The sequence below is a fragment of the Castanea sativa genome, chromosome 10 (genome assembly GCF_040712315.1).
Source record: "Castanea sativa cultivar Marrone di Chiusa Pesio chromosome 10, ASM4071231v1".
Lineage (NCBI taxonomy): Eukaryota > Viridiplantae > Streptophyta > Magnoliopsida > Fagales > Fagaceae > Castanea > Castanea sativa.
This window is the reverse complement of record NC_134022.1, coordinates 37,979,154-37,994,661: the sequence shown is the minus strand read 5'-3', so window position 1 is coordinate 37,994,661 and position 15,508 is coordinate 37,979,154. Positions and strand designations below refer to the sequence as shown.

The window sequence follows — 15,508 nt, the reverse complement described above, 5'->3', positions numbered from 1 at the left end:
GTCTGAAGAGACCAAATCGCATATATATGCTTCTATTGATTTTGCTTACAAGTCCTGTTCCTAACGCTACAATATATTTCTCTCTCTCCCCCCCCCTAATCCCTGGAGGGTTCCCCACATTATATAGCTCCCCTTAGATGATCTTGGCCCTCCGTTTGTTAACCATCCAGGCCACTACTTGAGTGTCTGTCCCCATCAGACACCTTCCCAATCTTCTTGTGAATTACGGCAGCTAAGGTAGCACTGTTCGGGGGTCTTCTCCACATAAATGCATCCAGGAGGTTTGGTGGGATGCATTAAATGTGGTGACAGTCACCAATTTTTTAATTATGTCAGTGCTAGCACCTTCCCCGAAACTCTTTTTGTACAGTACGACCTTCCTTGATGACGTGCTGCTAACGTGACCTTACTGTCTGAGGGCAGGGCCTCCTCGGCAGGATAATAGTCCTTCTTGGCCATGGGTATGAAACGTGGTGCAATTTCCTTACTGGAGTTCCTGTCTGCCACAGTAATAATTATAATTCATTAATGAACTCTCAAACAAACCCTTTTAAGTCTTAAATAACATGTTTCTTATTAGGCTTAAAAAATCGTAGTTTACCCAATATTCTACCATTTCGTTTCTTTTTATTAGGAGTTATTTTATTTTATTTACAATAGCTAAGGATGGGAGACTTGATTCTACAATCTCCTCATGGAAAGAATGAGATAGTACCACTTCAGCTACTATACTCTTGGTTTTCTTTTATTCATAATGAAAAATATTCTATTGATGCCAAGAATGTTATAGCCAAATAATATTATCTCCTCTTATTTATGAGAAAAACAAGAGTTTGAGTCCCCCTCTTTCATCAGGGGTAGAACTACATGCATCGATGACCCCAAAATTTTAAAAATTACATTTATAGTATATATATAAGTATTAAAATTTGAAAGGATTGACCTAAAAATTTAGGAGCTCCCCCCAATCCCTCAAAATATCCAATGATTTTTTTGAAGAAGAATTGAGCAATCAGCTAAATGATTATAGGAGAAGTTTTTTCCCCCTCTTTTCAATCTTTAATGTCAATTTTACTCTTATATTTTCTAAAATTCTAGGAGTTTCTTGATTTTGAAGACTTCATTGCTTCCATTGTAATTTTTTTATTCACTTTGGTAATTTATGATGAAAATGAAATTTTAAAAATTTTCACTTTAGATATGCATGATTATAATTGTCATTGAGCATAACTTTGATAAGAGATAATAAGTACACACATATATGTGTGTGTGCACGCGCGTGCGTGTGCATGCGTGTGTTCTTGCTTGCACGGAATTTTTTTCTTGATTACCATAACTCGGCCCCCTAAAACCAAAATTTTTAGTTTCATCTATATCTTTCATTATTTTAACTTTCCAATAATAATAATAAAAAACCTTGGCCAAATTGGGTTTTGCGACTTTTGCCCCTTCCAGCAAAAACAAGTAGCAAAATGCTCATATTTTGAAACTATTTAGTTATATGCCCTTATTTTAAACGCGATTTTCTAAAAATCGAGTTATAGGCAAAAAACCTTTTTTTAAAAAAAATTTACATGAAACTCGAGTTCCATGTAACATTTTGCAAGTAATTCAATTTTCATTAAATTGAGTTTTTCATTGAAACTCAATTTTTAGAAAATCGAGTTTCAAAACAGGAACATATGGCTAAATAGTTTCAAAACAAGAGCATTTTTCTACTTGTTTTTGCTGAAAGGGGAAAAACCCAATTTTCTCCAAAAAAACCTCAGGTGATGACGAAGAAGGGAGTGATCCTTTTCTTCATGGAAAAAAAATGAGTAATAACATTCTTTAATTTTGAACAAAATAGTAGACTTGATCAAATGTCTTCAAATTAGCTAACATTGGTGACAACGTTTGGTAAATTAGTTTTGACTAAATGCCGTGTTCTTAGTCTTCAATTGAAGTTGTTATCTTTTGAAGTGAATTGGAATCAGACTTCACTTCATTGATTTTTAACACTTGAACAGTAGTCCAGCATCATCTGTTGAAAAATCGAATACATACTTTGTTTGTATCCTATGCTATGAGAACGAAATTTTTTTGATTAGGTAACCAATAATCTTTGTGGACTGAAAGCTAGGGTATAAACTCATTATATATATTTCCACTGGCAACAAATGATGTCTTTTTTGTTTAATGTTCTTAATCATATTTAAATTAATTTTATTTATTTATAGATATGATAGAATTTGAGAAGAAATATATGATAGAATTTAAATTTATGATGTTCACTTAATGGTGATTAATTTTTTACCATTAAATTTATAGGACACCAACTAATTTTTGATATAGGCAGTATTTAAACTTAAAGTCTTTTACTAGTTAAATTATGTAATCCACATATATTTTATTCTAAACTTTAAAACTGCATGCAAATAAGATTTATATTTCAAGCGTAAGCAAATTCCTTAGGTTTTCGGGAATCTAGAGCTCGTGAATAAAAATATCCAAGATTCAAATTCACTTTTCCTGTTTTCTATTATAACTATTGAATTATAAAAATAAAATAAAATAAAAATCTAAAAGCTCAACACTTAATTCTGAGATATCTTTTTTTTTTTTTTTTTTAACAAATGCTGAGATATCTGAAAAAAGCTGCATGCCAATATCTGATCATGAATGTTCATGTATGTACTGTAAGCAGTATATGCATGTATGTTATGCTTTAGGGATATAGCTAGGAGTGACTTCTCGACTATGACAACTGACGAGAGGTGAACCGTAGCGTTGGGCGTAAAAAATAAAGGCCGCATGCAAAGTCCTCATTATTCTGTCTCTTACAGACTTGCAGTCCCCATTTCCCACATTTTGGCATGAATATCATTTCTCTTAAAAGATTCCTTTTTAAAATTTTTGTTATATTTATTTTACTCACTTGGCAACGAAGACATACTTTTCAAGGGTTGGTTGGGTTGGCATATCTCTTACCCATTACAAATTGTGTGTTATGATTCGTGTTCAATAAAAGTAAGTAAAGTCAGTAATAGTTTCATGTGAAAATAATGAGAACGATGCTATATTATTCACAATCTGATATTTCAAAAAACAAAATTATGAAATTTGTTGTATTTTTCTTTTATTAGTATTATTTAAGAAGGGTCCTTCTTTTACTCAAGTTTTCCAAAAGGGATTATGGAATGTTTATTGTTAAATGTTAATCAAGTTTAATTAGTTCAGGTCATCATAATTTTGGTTCGGATAATATTCTGTCTTTGATATGATGAATAGATAGAACCATCTCATTACAATGAAAATGCTACTCAATGCACAATATATAAACTATACATCCCTTTCGTAATTCTACAATATTTTCAAGACAAAAATATTGACCATTAAGGGTGAGTGGTCCATTGACAAAAACTCTTGCCCATACGATTTGATTGGGGTTTTTAACTTTTCTTTTAATGACTAAGTGTAATTTATTATTTATTATTCATAATAAAAGAAAATGCTATTACACAATAAACCAATAATATGTTTATTATTAATTATATTATTTTAACATTAATTTTTTCACCATGCCTATGAAATAATGGTACGAGATCACTCTCTCACAACATGTAAGACTATTCATGTACAGTATGAAAACATTTCACGAGAGGACATCTTATATAAGATATTTTTTCTTAAAACGTACCGCTTGCTTTATGAAATAAAAAAAAAAAGGAAAAAAAAGAGAAATTTTCCATAATGTGTTTCAATTGCTTAACTTCCACTGCTGTCCTTTGAAAGACCCGTAAAATTGGAGAGATTTCTACTTCAATTTTGATAAATGGAATAATTCAAAGTCTATGTGAGGGAGAGAGGCAATGGTTGGTGAACTAAGTGGAAGGGCATTGCGGTCCAACATGCTCAAATAGCATAATGCACGCGCTGAGAATTTGTAGTCTGAATTCTCTGGATCGCATTTGCTACATTCCTTCTTCACAAGACTCACACACATTCCATTTACACTTATAATACAGCATACACACACAAAACACACAGTGAGAGAGAGAGAGAGAGAGAGAGAGAGATTGAAGTGTTGGAAAGTGCGAAACAAACAAAGCGCATTGGCAAAGAAAAGCAACAGCAGCAAAAGCAACAGGCAAAAAAAAAAAAAGAAAAAAAGAAAAGGCTAAAAACAGCTAAAACAAAAGCAAAGCAAAGCAAAGCAAAGAATGATGTGAAAACGAAAAAATATGATCTTTCTTCATTCTGTCTGGTATTTGGGGTTTGTCTTATAAGCTTCCCAATCCCAATCCCAATCCCAAAACCCAAACCCAATTATTCCCTCCACCACCACCCACTCTCTCTCACTCTCACTACTCTCATTCTCTCTCTCTCTCTTTCTCTTTCATTCTTTTTCCTTAAAAAAAAACAAAACACCACCACCTACCACTACAAAACTCTCTCTTACTTCACTACTATTGCCTTCATCTCCATGCCTCTACAACTACACACCTCTTCTTGATCTTCTTCTTCTCTCTTATCGCTTATTCTCATAAGCGAAACCGCTTAAAGGTATCTCTATATATACATATACATATATATACACACTCTTTTGTGTGTGTGATATATATCAAAGAACGAGTTTTTCTTCTTCTTCTTCTTCTTCTTCTTTTTTGTTTTTAGAGTTTTGGGTTCTGACTATTTTTGTTTTTGGTTTGGTGAACATGAAGTGGGGATGATGGCAGTGAGTTCATCCTGCACTAAGCTGCAAATGGATAACGGCAAGTATGTGAGGTACACGCCTGAGCAAGTTGAGGCTCTTGAAAGGCTCTACCATGACTGCCCCAAGCCAAGCTCCATGCGCCGCCAACAGCTTATCAGGGAGTGTCCCATTCTCTCCAACATCGAGCCTAAGCAGATCAAAGTTTGGTTCCAGAACCGAAGGTATCATCTTATTTTGTTAATGTGTTGTGCAAAATTACAACCGAGTTTTGCACAAGATTACATCCTTTTTTTTTTTTTTCTGGTTGTAAATTTTTTAAATATGCATTGCTACTTTATTATGTTCTTTTTTGGATCTTTTATTTATTGCCAAGAGCTGCAAAATTCACCTCAAATTAGCAAAATGGTGTAAGGCTTACCTCTCTCATATCCCACAAAGGTGAGAGCTTTGTGCAATGAGTACGATCTAGTCAGATGTCCTCAGACCTTAGTGTTTGGATGTTGTGGAAATTGAAGACATCTAAAAAGGAAATCTATCAACTTTTCAAATTTAAGTGTGTATGTGTGAGTGATTTCTTTTGATTTTTCTTCTACAACTATCATAAACTTGTATCAAACTAATTAAGGTGGGTGATTTGCATATTGCATTTAGGATATGTGTTGTCAAGTTTTCTCATTTATTAGGCCTCCCAAGTTAAGAAATTAATATTAAGCAACTCATTTTTGTTTCTTTTTCTTCATTGTTTTTTTTTTATCCAGCCATATGCAGCAATCAAGCTTTTACTGATGGAATGATTGTATATGCTGGCTAACCCATGTGTGTTATATGTTTGACACAGATGTAGAGAAAAGCAGCGAAAAGAGGCGTCACGACTGCAAGCTGTGAATAGGAAGCTGACGGCGATGAATAAGCTTTTAATGGAGGAGAATGATCGGCTGCAAAAGCAGGTGTCACAGCTGGTGTATGAGAACAGTTATTTCCGTCAGCACACGCAAAATGTAAGGAATTGTAAATCATCCACTTGTTTAGACAAAAATTTGATCAAAGGTTCTTGTTTTTTTGGGGGGGACTTATAGGCAAATGGAATTCACCACTTAATTGAGATTGAATCTTTTGTTTTCATTGTAAAGGAGATTAATTTACTCAAAATTTTAACTATTTTTGGTCTATTCTTACAAAATTTTCTCAGCAGCCAAAGAAAGTGCCCAGTTCTATAATAATTGTTAACTAGAAATTTTGAATATGTTTCCTTGTCTTGCAGGCAACCCTTGCCACCACAGACACTAGTTGTGAGTCGGTGGTGACGAGTGGTCAACACCATCTAACACCTCAGCATCCACCAAAGGATGCTAGCCCTGCAGGGTTAGTGAGATTGCTGCTTCTTGTTAGTCAATTTCTGTTCTTATGGTCTAAAATTGCCTTGTGGTTTTGATGTCTTATGAGATTGTGTTGTATGTTTCCAGACTTATATCCATTGCAGAGGAGACTTTAACAGAGTTTCTTTCGAAGGCTACTGGAACTGCTGTGGAGTGGGTCCAAATGCCCGGGATGAAGGTTACTGCTCACTCTCTTTGCTATCATTATTCATTTTGAACCTTTTTCCAATTATTCTTTGTCATTTTCAAGAAAAAGTTATTAGAATATAAGAACTTAAGTAATCTTCTAAGTTACATCTTGAATATCCAAATGTTTTTTTCACTAAATTCCCCCTTTGTTTTTTTTACACCATCATCTATAATTTAGTAAGATGTGGGATTTCAAATTACTCACTTAAAAACAAATCTACAAAAATTTTCCTCCTTCATCTAATCTTTTGTTCTGACTTGAATTTCTTGTAATAAAGATGAAATAGAAAAAATAAAGGAAGTAATCATCCTATCTTTCTTTTGAGGCATCACTCAAACATGATAATTTATTCCCTGGCAGACCAGAAAATTCTCTCTCTTAATATCTCACTTTCTATTGTTTCCTTTGCTTCTTTAAGACAACAAAACTTGATTTACTTTTTTATCACAATTCATAAATGATTAGTTCCAAATTCCTGCTCCTTATGATCTCCTTCTCAATCTGTGCAGCCTGGTCCGGATTCCATTGGAATCGTTGCTATTTCTCATGGTTGCACTGGAGTGGCAGCTCGTGCATGTGGCCTTGTTGGTCTAGAACCTACAAGAGTAAGTTCTCCTGGTTTTGTTTGAGGAAATTATTCTAGTCGAAGATTTGTGGAAAGATTAACCAATTAATTTATACAGGTCGCTGAAATCCTCAAAGATCGGCCTACATGGTTCCATGGTTGCCGAGCTGTGGACGTTATAAATGTGTTGTCCACTGCAAATGGTGGAACCATTGAACTGCTTTACATGCAGGTAGGCACTAGTAATTTCTGGTTATCGTTTCTGGTGTAGTTGTAATTATAGACTTGTTTAACAAAGTTTGGAATTTCATTGGCTTCATTTAGCTATATGCACCCACAACTTTGGCACCAGCTCGTGACTTCTGGTTGCTGCGCTACACGTCTGTTTTGGAAGATGGCAGTCTAGTGGTATGTGACTCCTACTTCTTCTGATACAAGTATTAATAGTTATGGGCCTTATGGCATTTTTCTTGGTTTCCCATTCCTTACTGTCTGAAAATTACACTGTGTTTGTGTGGTGCAAATTAGGTCTGTGAAAGATCACTTAACAACACTCAGAATGGTCCGAGCATGCCACCGGTGCAGCATTTCGTGAGAGCAGAAATGCTGCCAAGTGGGTATCTGATTAGACCTTGTGAAGGGGGCGGATCAATTATTCATATAGTTGATCATATGGATTTAGAGGTATGTAAATTCCCTTGTGCTATATGCTGAAGCAAACTTACGCCTTTGCATGGTACACTTAATAATTTACTTGCTGTTTGCTTAAACTAGCCTTGGAGTGTACCCGAAGTGTTGCGCCCGCTTTATGAGTCATCAACTCTACTTGCTCAGAAGACAACAATGGCAGTAAGACTTTTTTTTGTTTTTCCGTCTAGTAATTTAAAATTCTGTTGCTATTCAATTGAATTGGATCAACAAAATGTTGAGATTTGTTAACTGAGCAGTGATCTGACATAACCTTTTCATTTTCATTTAGGCATTGCGCCATTTGAGGCAGATCTCTCAAGAACATTCTCAGCCAAATGTCTCTGGTTGGGGGAGGAGACCTGCTGCTCTACGTGCACTTAGCCAGAGATTGAGCAAGTACGTTTATTTTTTTAATCAAATTTTCCTTGGATTAATTGATTGACTTTGTTCTTTGGGAGTCTAACAAACTCTACTGTACAGGGGGTTTAATGAAGCAGTTAATGGGTTCACAGATGAGGGATGGTCTATGTTAGAAAGTGATGGTATTGATGATGTTACTATTCTTGTGAACTCGTCTCCAGCCAAGATGATGGGTGGAAATATTTCTTACGCCAATGGATTTCAATCAATGAGCAATGCAGTTCTATGTGCCAAGGCCTCCATGCTATTACAAGTAAGGATTACATATGAATATTGACAGCAAGGAATTTACTGGAACTTAAAATTAATAAGCAGCCTTTTGTTGTTAAAGGTCATGACCTTAACAAAGACACATTAGATTAAAGAATATAGTATATTGTAGTAGTACTGTATTGCTAAATGAATATGGCTTCATAAGCTTGTAAAATCCAACAAAAGTTGCAGGTATGTAAAGAAAAAATTCTTTATGGTGAATGGTTCTAAATTTATTAACATCCAATTGATTTGAGCGTGATTTTGGATATTATAACTAAGACTGATTAAATGAGCCTCGATTCCTTTTGTGAATCATGTCTTTCTGGGGCTACTGTTGAGGTGAAAGTGAATGTGGATTCAAGCTCTGAGAAAGGGCGTCCTGGCCCTGATTATAACACTTGAAGTCATTCTTAAGAGATTTCCATTGGTAGAGCATTCTGGTGAAAAACAATATATGCTGCCAATCAGTAAAACAAGTTGAAAATGTAGTTGAAAAGCTAAAAATCAATGACTAGGGCAAGGAAACTGAGTATGTGATCTACATTATGTTGACTAATATAGGGAAGTTTCATTGTCAATGTAAAACATCATTTAGTGATCATCCTTGTATTTACTTTAGACTCATACTTCCTTTCTATTCTTGTAGAATGTGCCTCCTGCAATACTTCTTAGATTTCTTCGAGAACACCGGTCTGAGTGGGCAGACAGCAGTATTGATGCTTACTCAGCAGCTGCCATTAAAGCTGGTCCTTGTAGCTTACCTGGAGTTAGAGCTGGAAGTTTTGGGGGTCAGGTCATTCTTCCACTGGCTCACACAATTGAGCATGAAGAGGCAAGTGATTCAGTACTAAACTACAGTCACAGCTCACAACATCATCACCACTTATCCCAACAAAAAAAAAACTGCTTTTCTCTTTTGGAATCATTATTGTGAAAATTTTCATCATGATTTGCTGTTATCCGTTGCCAAATTTGATAAGCTTTGGTTGTTTGAGAACAGTTTATGGAGGTCATTAAGCTTGAAAGTATGGGCCACTATCGGGAGGACATGATGATGGCTGGTGACATCTTCCTCTTGCAAGTAAGCCCCAGTTTTCTTTTCATGTGTCTTGTTACATGATGTCTGTGTAGATTATGATTTTCCTGTACATATTTATCAATCAAAAAACAGTTAAGCTTCGCCATGTGCTTGTGTGTTAAAAGGTTTCTGCTTCTCGTTAATGCTGATTAAAATTTTGATTCGTTGCATTTTTTCCCAGCTTTGTAGTGGAGTGGATGAAAATGCTGTGGGAAACTGTGCAGAACTCATCTTTGCTCCCATTGACGCCTCGTTCTCTGATGATGCGCCAATTATACCTTCTGGTTTCCGCATTATTCCTCTTGATTCTGGAATTGTAAGTGTTTTATCTTATATGATATAATCTATTATCTTTTCTTATGCCTTTTTTCCCCTTATCATTGAGTTAATATGTTGTTGTTCTCAACTTTATTTCATTTAATATGATGCAGGATTCCTCTAGTCCAAACCGTACACTTGACCTTGCCTCTGCTCTTGAAGTTGGACCCACTGGAAACAGAGCTTCTGGTGAAAATTCTGGTCAGTGTGGGAGCACCAAATCTGTGATGACAATAGCATTCCAGTTTGCATTTGAAATCCACCTTCAAGACAATGTAGCAGCCATGGCTAGACAATATGTCCGGAGCATTATAGCAGCTGTGCAGAGGGTGGCATTGGTGCTCTCTCCTTCTCATTTTGGTTCTCATTCTGGTATTCGGCCACCACCTGGCACTCCTGAAGCTCACACGCTTGCTCGGTGGATCTGTCAAAGCTATAGGTGCGTCAGTTGAGTCTTTTATCATGCATTCATGTTCTTATTATCTATAGTTCTAGAGTCTGGACCATGAATAAGTTCTTTGTTTGGTATGGAACTTTGGCCTCCATGTTATACGATATAATTCGTGAACAGCAAGTTTATTTAGCAGTAAAGAAACTGATTTCAGTTCTTATCCGAAATGAGGAATTTAAATTTTCCTACTTTGAATTCTCAAAAAACTTTGCTTTAACAGCGAAAGACTTTCCGATTAATATGGAATGACTACGTAGATGAAACTTGAAATATTTTGCGGCTTCTTACAAACATAAGTTTCTTATATATCACATGTAAACGCTTCTCTTCGATATAACAGTTTACAATGCTTCATTTATAAATAATTTTCTGGAACTTGGATATCAAATTTAACATTTTTAGGTGGGGTGAAGAAGGCCCTCAATTGAAATTTAAGTGTGAATATGTCCTAGATCTTGTTGCCAAAAATTTCCCCTTTCAATTCTAAAATTGGAAAAAATACCAGTGCATATTCAATATTTTGATAAGTCCAGAGTATATTAAATGTTGATCTTCTTTACAGGTGCTATCTAGGGGTTGAACTACTTAAAAGTGAAGGAAGTGAACCCATTCTCAAAACTCTTTGGCATCACTCGGATGCAGTCATGTGCTGCTCTTTGAAGGTATTCTTTTTTTCCTCCCCTTATTAATCTAGAAATATTTTTCTCTCTCTCTGCATTTAGTCAAGGTTTTGCACTAATGCTCTTCAAATTTCCAAGCTTTTTCTTTCATAAGATATCACCATTTTCCAATAGATTAAACTTTTAGGACAAGTGGTAGTTTATCAATATAGTATCGTTACTCTCTTCTTGAACATGTAGCCGACCTTGGCAGAAGTGATGGTGCAAAGTTCTGCAAGAATTTGGTCTTAATTCTTGTATAAGAACATAAGCTTCGAGGAAATACATTACTAAGAAGCTGTAGTGCCTTTATGAGTTAATTTTTAAGGAATTAAGCATCAAATCTGGGGGAAGTCGCCCCTTGCATGTTATTCTAGTGCATGGATAGAAGGTGGTTCCATAGATGTGCTTATTGAGGGGGAGCTCTTAGCAAAGCATATGATATTTATTTCTCCATACTTTTACTCTCAGAAACCGCATAAATCTAAATATATAGAAAATTTGAGTCAGTGTAATAATTTTTCTCCAATTAACTGTTGCTTCTGTCAGTGATGTCTTTTTTTTGTTTATATTCAGCAATCTGCATGCCCTTTAATCATTATCTTTTTTTTGCTCATCTTCCTTTCTGTTATTGTGTTATATATTGTTACTTATAAAAAAATTTAATTATGTTATGATATTTCCTCTACTTCTTCTTCTTCACATTGTTGATGCTCAAGAATTGTAATCAATTTTATAATATGCAGGCACTGCCAGTTTTTACATTTGCAAATCAGGCAGGTCTTGATATGCTTGAGACGACCTTGGTTGCACTTCAAGACATTACTTTGGAAAAGATTTTTGATGACAATGGAAAGAAAACCCTATGCTCAGAGTTCCCACAGATAATGCAGCAGGTAGGGTGCTTTGAAATCCACCTAAAAATCTGGAGAAGGGTTATTTTACTTAACAAAAAAGAAATCGACCAAAAGGCATAATTATATCAACAAGACCAAGATAAAAGATAACGTATGAAAGAAATAAATCTCCATTAGGTAATGGGAGATGAGAAAAAACAGAGAACAGAGAGAAGTTATCTCTTTTAAAAAAATGAAATAGGAGGCTTTCATTTTTTTTCCCATCTTGGTAAGCAAACCAACACATAAAATTTCTCTCTTTGTTTCATGATTTTATGTGAAGCACCTAGAGAAGGCAAACTTCTTTGGTTTGTCATGGCAGGGGAATGATGAACATAAAATCAGCTGGAGAATTTACCTTAAGTGATCATACATATAAATGGGACTGGACCATAGTTATCAATTCAGGATGCTAGAGGGAATATGAGAATACATAGGCAATAGAAGAGGGATGCAATCATTTGGATATGACTGAAAACCCAAAAAAATGGCTAATGTTATAATACCTATTTGGCATATCTGTGAAACAGATGTTAACAATGAAGACATGTTTCCTAAAATTCTAAAAACAAGAACATGCATTGTAGATATTGTTACCCTTCAAATACCAAAGAGGGACATTGTTACTTAAAGTGGAGATATTGTTATGCTTTCTTTCTTTGGAAATAGTGGATTAATCTGACTCTATCTTTTCTCTTTGTCCATCGAGCAGGGTTTTATGTGTCTTCAAGGTGGTATTTGCTTATCTAGCATGGGCAGGCCCATCTCCTATGAGAGAGCAGTGGCGTGGAAGGTGTTGAACGAAGAAGAGAATGCTCACTGTATCTGCTTCATGTTCATCAACTGGTCTTTTGTCTAAAACTTTCAACTTAACATAGGATGCAGAAAAAAAAAAGTATAGATGTAAAGACAATCTCTTCTTTGTCCTTTTGGTATGGAGAAACCGTAAATTGACTTTTTATGCTGTTATGAGCATGCTTCACCGAAAGGCATCTAGGGTCCCATTTTTGGCTATTCTATAGTTTGCTTTATGCTATATTTATGAACCTAAAATGTTCTGCCTTTTCTTTTATCCTTGCTCTTTTTGACATTCTGTGAGATATCTAATCGTGGATGTCACATCACTGCCTCTGATCTTTATTTAGGTCGGGCACTTCACTCCAGGAATGGGCATTACTTGGTTTAAAATCTGGCTAGTCATTGTAGAATTCCCTTTTCTCCACTCATTCGTTTGTTCATTGTATTAGAATAACTGCTTTGTATGTCCCAATATAGTTGAATGAACCTAATTATGTGCTAGAAATGCACTGTTCTCTACATCTTAAAGGAACCTTATGCTTATTCTTCCTTCCAGTGATTGACCATAGAGGCTATCTGTCGATCAGAACTTGGGATCCGTTGAACCACTTAATATAAAGCTGACAAATCCTTGTTTGACTAGTTGCACATTGCTACTGGTTTATGTGCATTTTTGTTAAGATGGGGGCTGCTTAAAAGGTGGCTAAAATCTGTTGACTTCTAAATTGTCCAATTATAAATTTTCAGCTGGAGGCCGAGGACTTGTCTCTGTGACTTGTGGACTATCCATCAGTACATCTGATTGTTCAACCTTGGGCTTCTGTATATAATTATCTATCCATGAAGGAATACCAAATTTATTGGCTCAACGTATAATAGTAAGGAAAAGTGCCATGACACCCTATGAATCTTGGGGTAGTTATACTTACACCCCTTGAACTTTTATTTTAGCCTTAAGGAAATCTTCAAAGGGGGAAAAAAAAAAAAACACTAGTTGTACCAAACCTTGTAGGAAATTCATTATACAAACGTTTACAATAATTAGAACATATAGAACCTTTGTAACCTAAACTCCATGCATCCATAACAAACGACTCTTTTGCCTCTCATCGTGACCCAAAACCTTTGAAGTTCTTCTACATGAACCTTCTCCATGAACAAACTCATCTACAACCACTCGATTTTTCGAAGCTCCAAATAACTCTTTGGAATGCATAGGGCTGTTTAACCCAACCAGTGGCTTGACCAACCTGGTGAATCCGACCAGACCTAGGCCGACCGCCTACCGACCCGACTACTCTGGCGGTCGGCGGTGGGTCTAGTTCTCTAGAAATCGAAACCTTCAGTTTGATCTCAGATCTTCTCCCCAAAACCCGAAGAAACTCAAACTGACTAAGATATAAAGCATTTCCTAACGAAATTTTTTAGATCCGACAAGATCTCAGCTATTTCCAACGAGATCTCACTAGATTTGGCGAGATCTCGTTGGATTTGGTGAGATTTCGACAAATCTGGCAAAAATATCACCGAAATTTTGCCGTTAACTTGCCGGATTTTGGCCGATTTTCAGATCTCCAACTCCGATTGAATTGACCGCCATCTGTTGAAGGTTGAATTCGCCTGATTAGATCAACCACTCCGGTTGGCGATGGGTTGAAATTTTAACCAGCTAATCTAGTTGGGTCGGTTTCGAGTTTGGCACAAACCCAACCCGACTTGGACCGACCGGTGGACAGGCCTAAGAATGCAACAATGAACTCACTGTCAAGGGAGCAAACACTATAGTTTTAAGGAGAATCAATTTATTCTCAAAGGTTGAATAGTCACAAGGAAGATTTTCTATGATGTGGGGCAGACAACACATGCCTTCCTGGAGTAGCGAGAACGCTAAAAATCATAGCGCAAGATCAAGAGGTGCTAGTAGAACTCATCGGGGTGACTGTGTCAAAATTGCATGAAAGTCGGAGGGCTGAAGGGAAATGACCTTTTGATCAAGACTCAATGCCTTGAGGTTCGCCTTAATTTTGGTGAATTCCTCCATCAAGGCCTCAAAAATAGTAATTTTGACATTTTTAGTAATATTTGTTTTTCTTAATAACTTTTAGTTTAAAATTCAAAATAAGCTCTCATTTGTTTTGGGACATCTATTATAGACAGTAGTTTCAATTTCCCCAACTATCTCAATTTTGCTATTTTTGGTAAAATTTACTATTTTACCATCTAATTACATGAATGGTGCGAATTAGGGTTTTTTGAGCTTTTTCCTAGCCGCCCTTAGTTTTCTTTTTACTATTTAAAAGTGTTGTAACCTACTAGATAATTCAATTTTTGAGATTAATAAAAATTCAAACTTTGGTTTATTGTTTCTCTCTAATGGATTCCAGAACCTAATTACTTTGTGATTCTAGGAACCCTTTGTGGATTTGAGAATTTCATTCATAAGCTAACATGTTTAGTTTCTTTTCCATTAAGAAAACAACGTGTTTATTTTTTTGTAAGTTCTACGACATGATTTTGTCTAGGCTAAAATAGAAAGTAAACTCAAAACCAATTTTTCGTAATCTCAGTCTAGTGATTGTCTAGAAAACTTTCTATCTAGTATTAATAACACCTCAAGCGAATCCATATTTCTCTTGATCCAATTTCATATCCTCAACATTTTTCAGCAGCTCCTGAACAAACTTTTTGTCTAAACTTTATGACATTAAATATATTTAAATTGTTCAAACAAATTTATAAAACATCAATTTAAATAATTACTATATTTAATTATATTTACGGTGAATAGTATTGCATATATGAGGAAAAAAAACATATATTTTCTAAGTAAAAATAAGCATTTAATTTATAATTATTATTTAGTTTATCATAGTTTCTCGCCACTCATATATTTTCATCAAAGAGAAGAATAGACAAAAGGGAAAATTTTGAATAAAAAATTGTGTATATATATATATATATATATATATTTTTTTTTTTTTTAAATGAAGGGAGAATGGGAACTATATTTAGGTTTACTAATACTATTTGAGGTTAACTATATGTTAAATGCCACCCCTTCCCCAATAAGAATAAGGTGGTGGGGTAAGCTCGTAGAATTAAGATCCAATAGCATG

At 35.2% G+C, this 15,508-nt stretch overlaps 1 protein-coding gene across 1 annotated transcript; it reads left to right on the top strand.

The window, feature by feature from the left end:
• The first annotated feature begins 4,382 nt into the window (after window positions 1–4,382).
• LOC142613278 (homeobox-leucine zipper protein ATHB-8) lies at window positions 4,383–12,659 on the top strand. The gene is made up of 19 exons (XM_075785563.1): window positions 4,383–4,545; window positions 4,704–4,917; window positions 5,535–5,694; window positions 5,958–6,058; window positions 6,160–6,250; window positions 6,772–6,867; window positions 6,946–7,059; window positions 7,152–7,235; window positions 7,356–7,511; window positions 7,602–7,676; window positions 7,807–7,913; window positions 7,998–8,190; window positions 8,839–9,024; window positions 9,193–9,273; window positions 9,452–9,586; window positions 9,702–10,027; window positions 10,602–10,701; window positions 11,445–11,594; window positions 12,307–12,659. Exons 2-19 carry the CDS (start codon window positions 4,709–4,711, stop codon window positions 12,451–12,453), a joined length of 2,511 nt encoding a protein of 836 aa, XP_075641678.1. The 5' UTR covers window positions 4,383–4,545; window positions 4,704–4,708; the 3' UTR covers window positions 12,454–12,659.
• The last annotated feature ends 2,849 nt before the right edge of the window (window positions 12,660–15,508 follow it).

What these genes read in the sequence shown, in the direction of transcription:
- LOC142613278 (XM_075785563.1), top strand. Translation starts at nt 4,709, where the DNA reads ATGATGGCAGTGAGTTCATCCTGCACTAAGCTGCAAATGGATAACGGC. An exon ending in TGGAAGATGGCAGTCTAGTG is followed by an intron (nt 7,236 to 7,355) that starts GTATGTGACTCC and finishes GGTGCAAATTAG; the next exon opens with GTCTGTGAAAGATCACTTAA. An exon ending in TCCCACAGATAATGCAGCAG is followed by an intron (nt 11,595 to 12,306) that starts GTAGGGTGCTTT and finishes TCCATCGAGCAG; the next exon opens with GGTTTTATGTGTCTTCAAGG.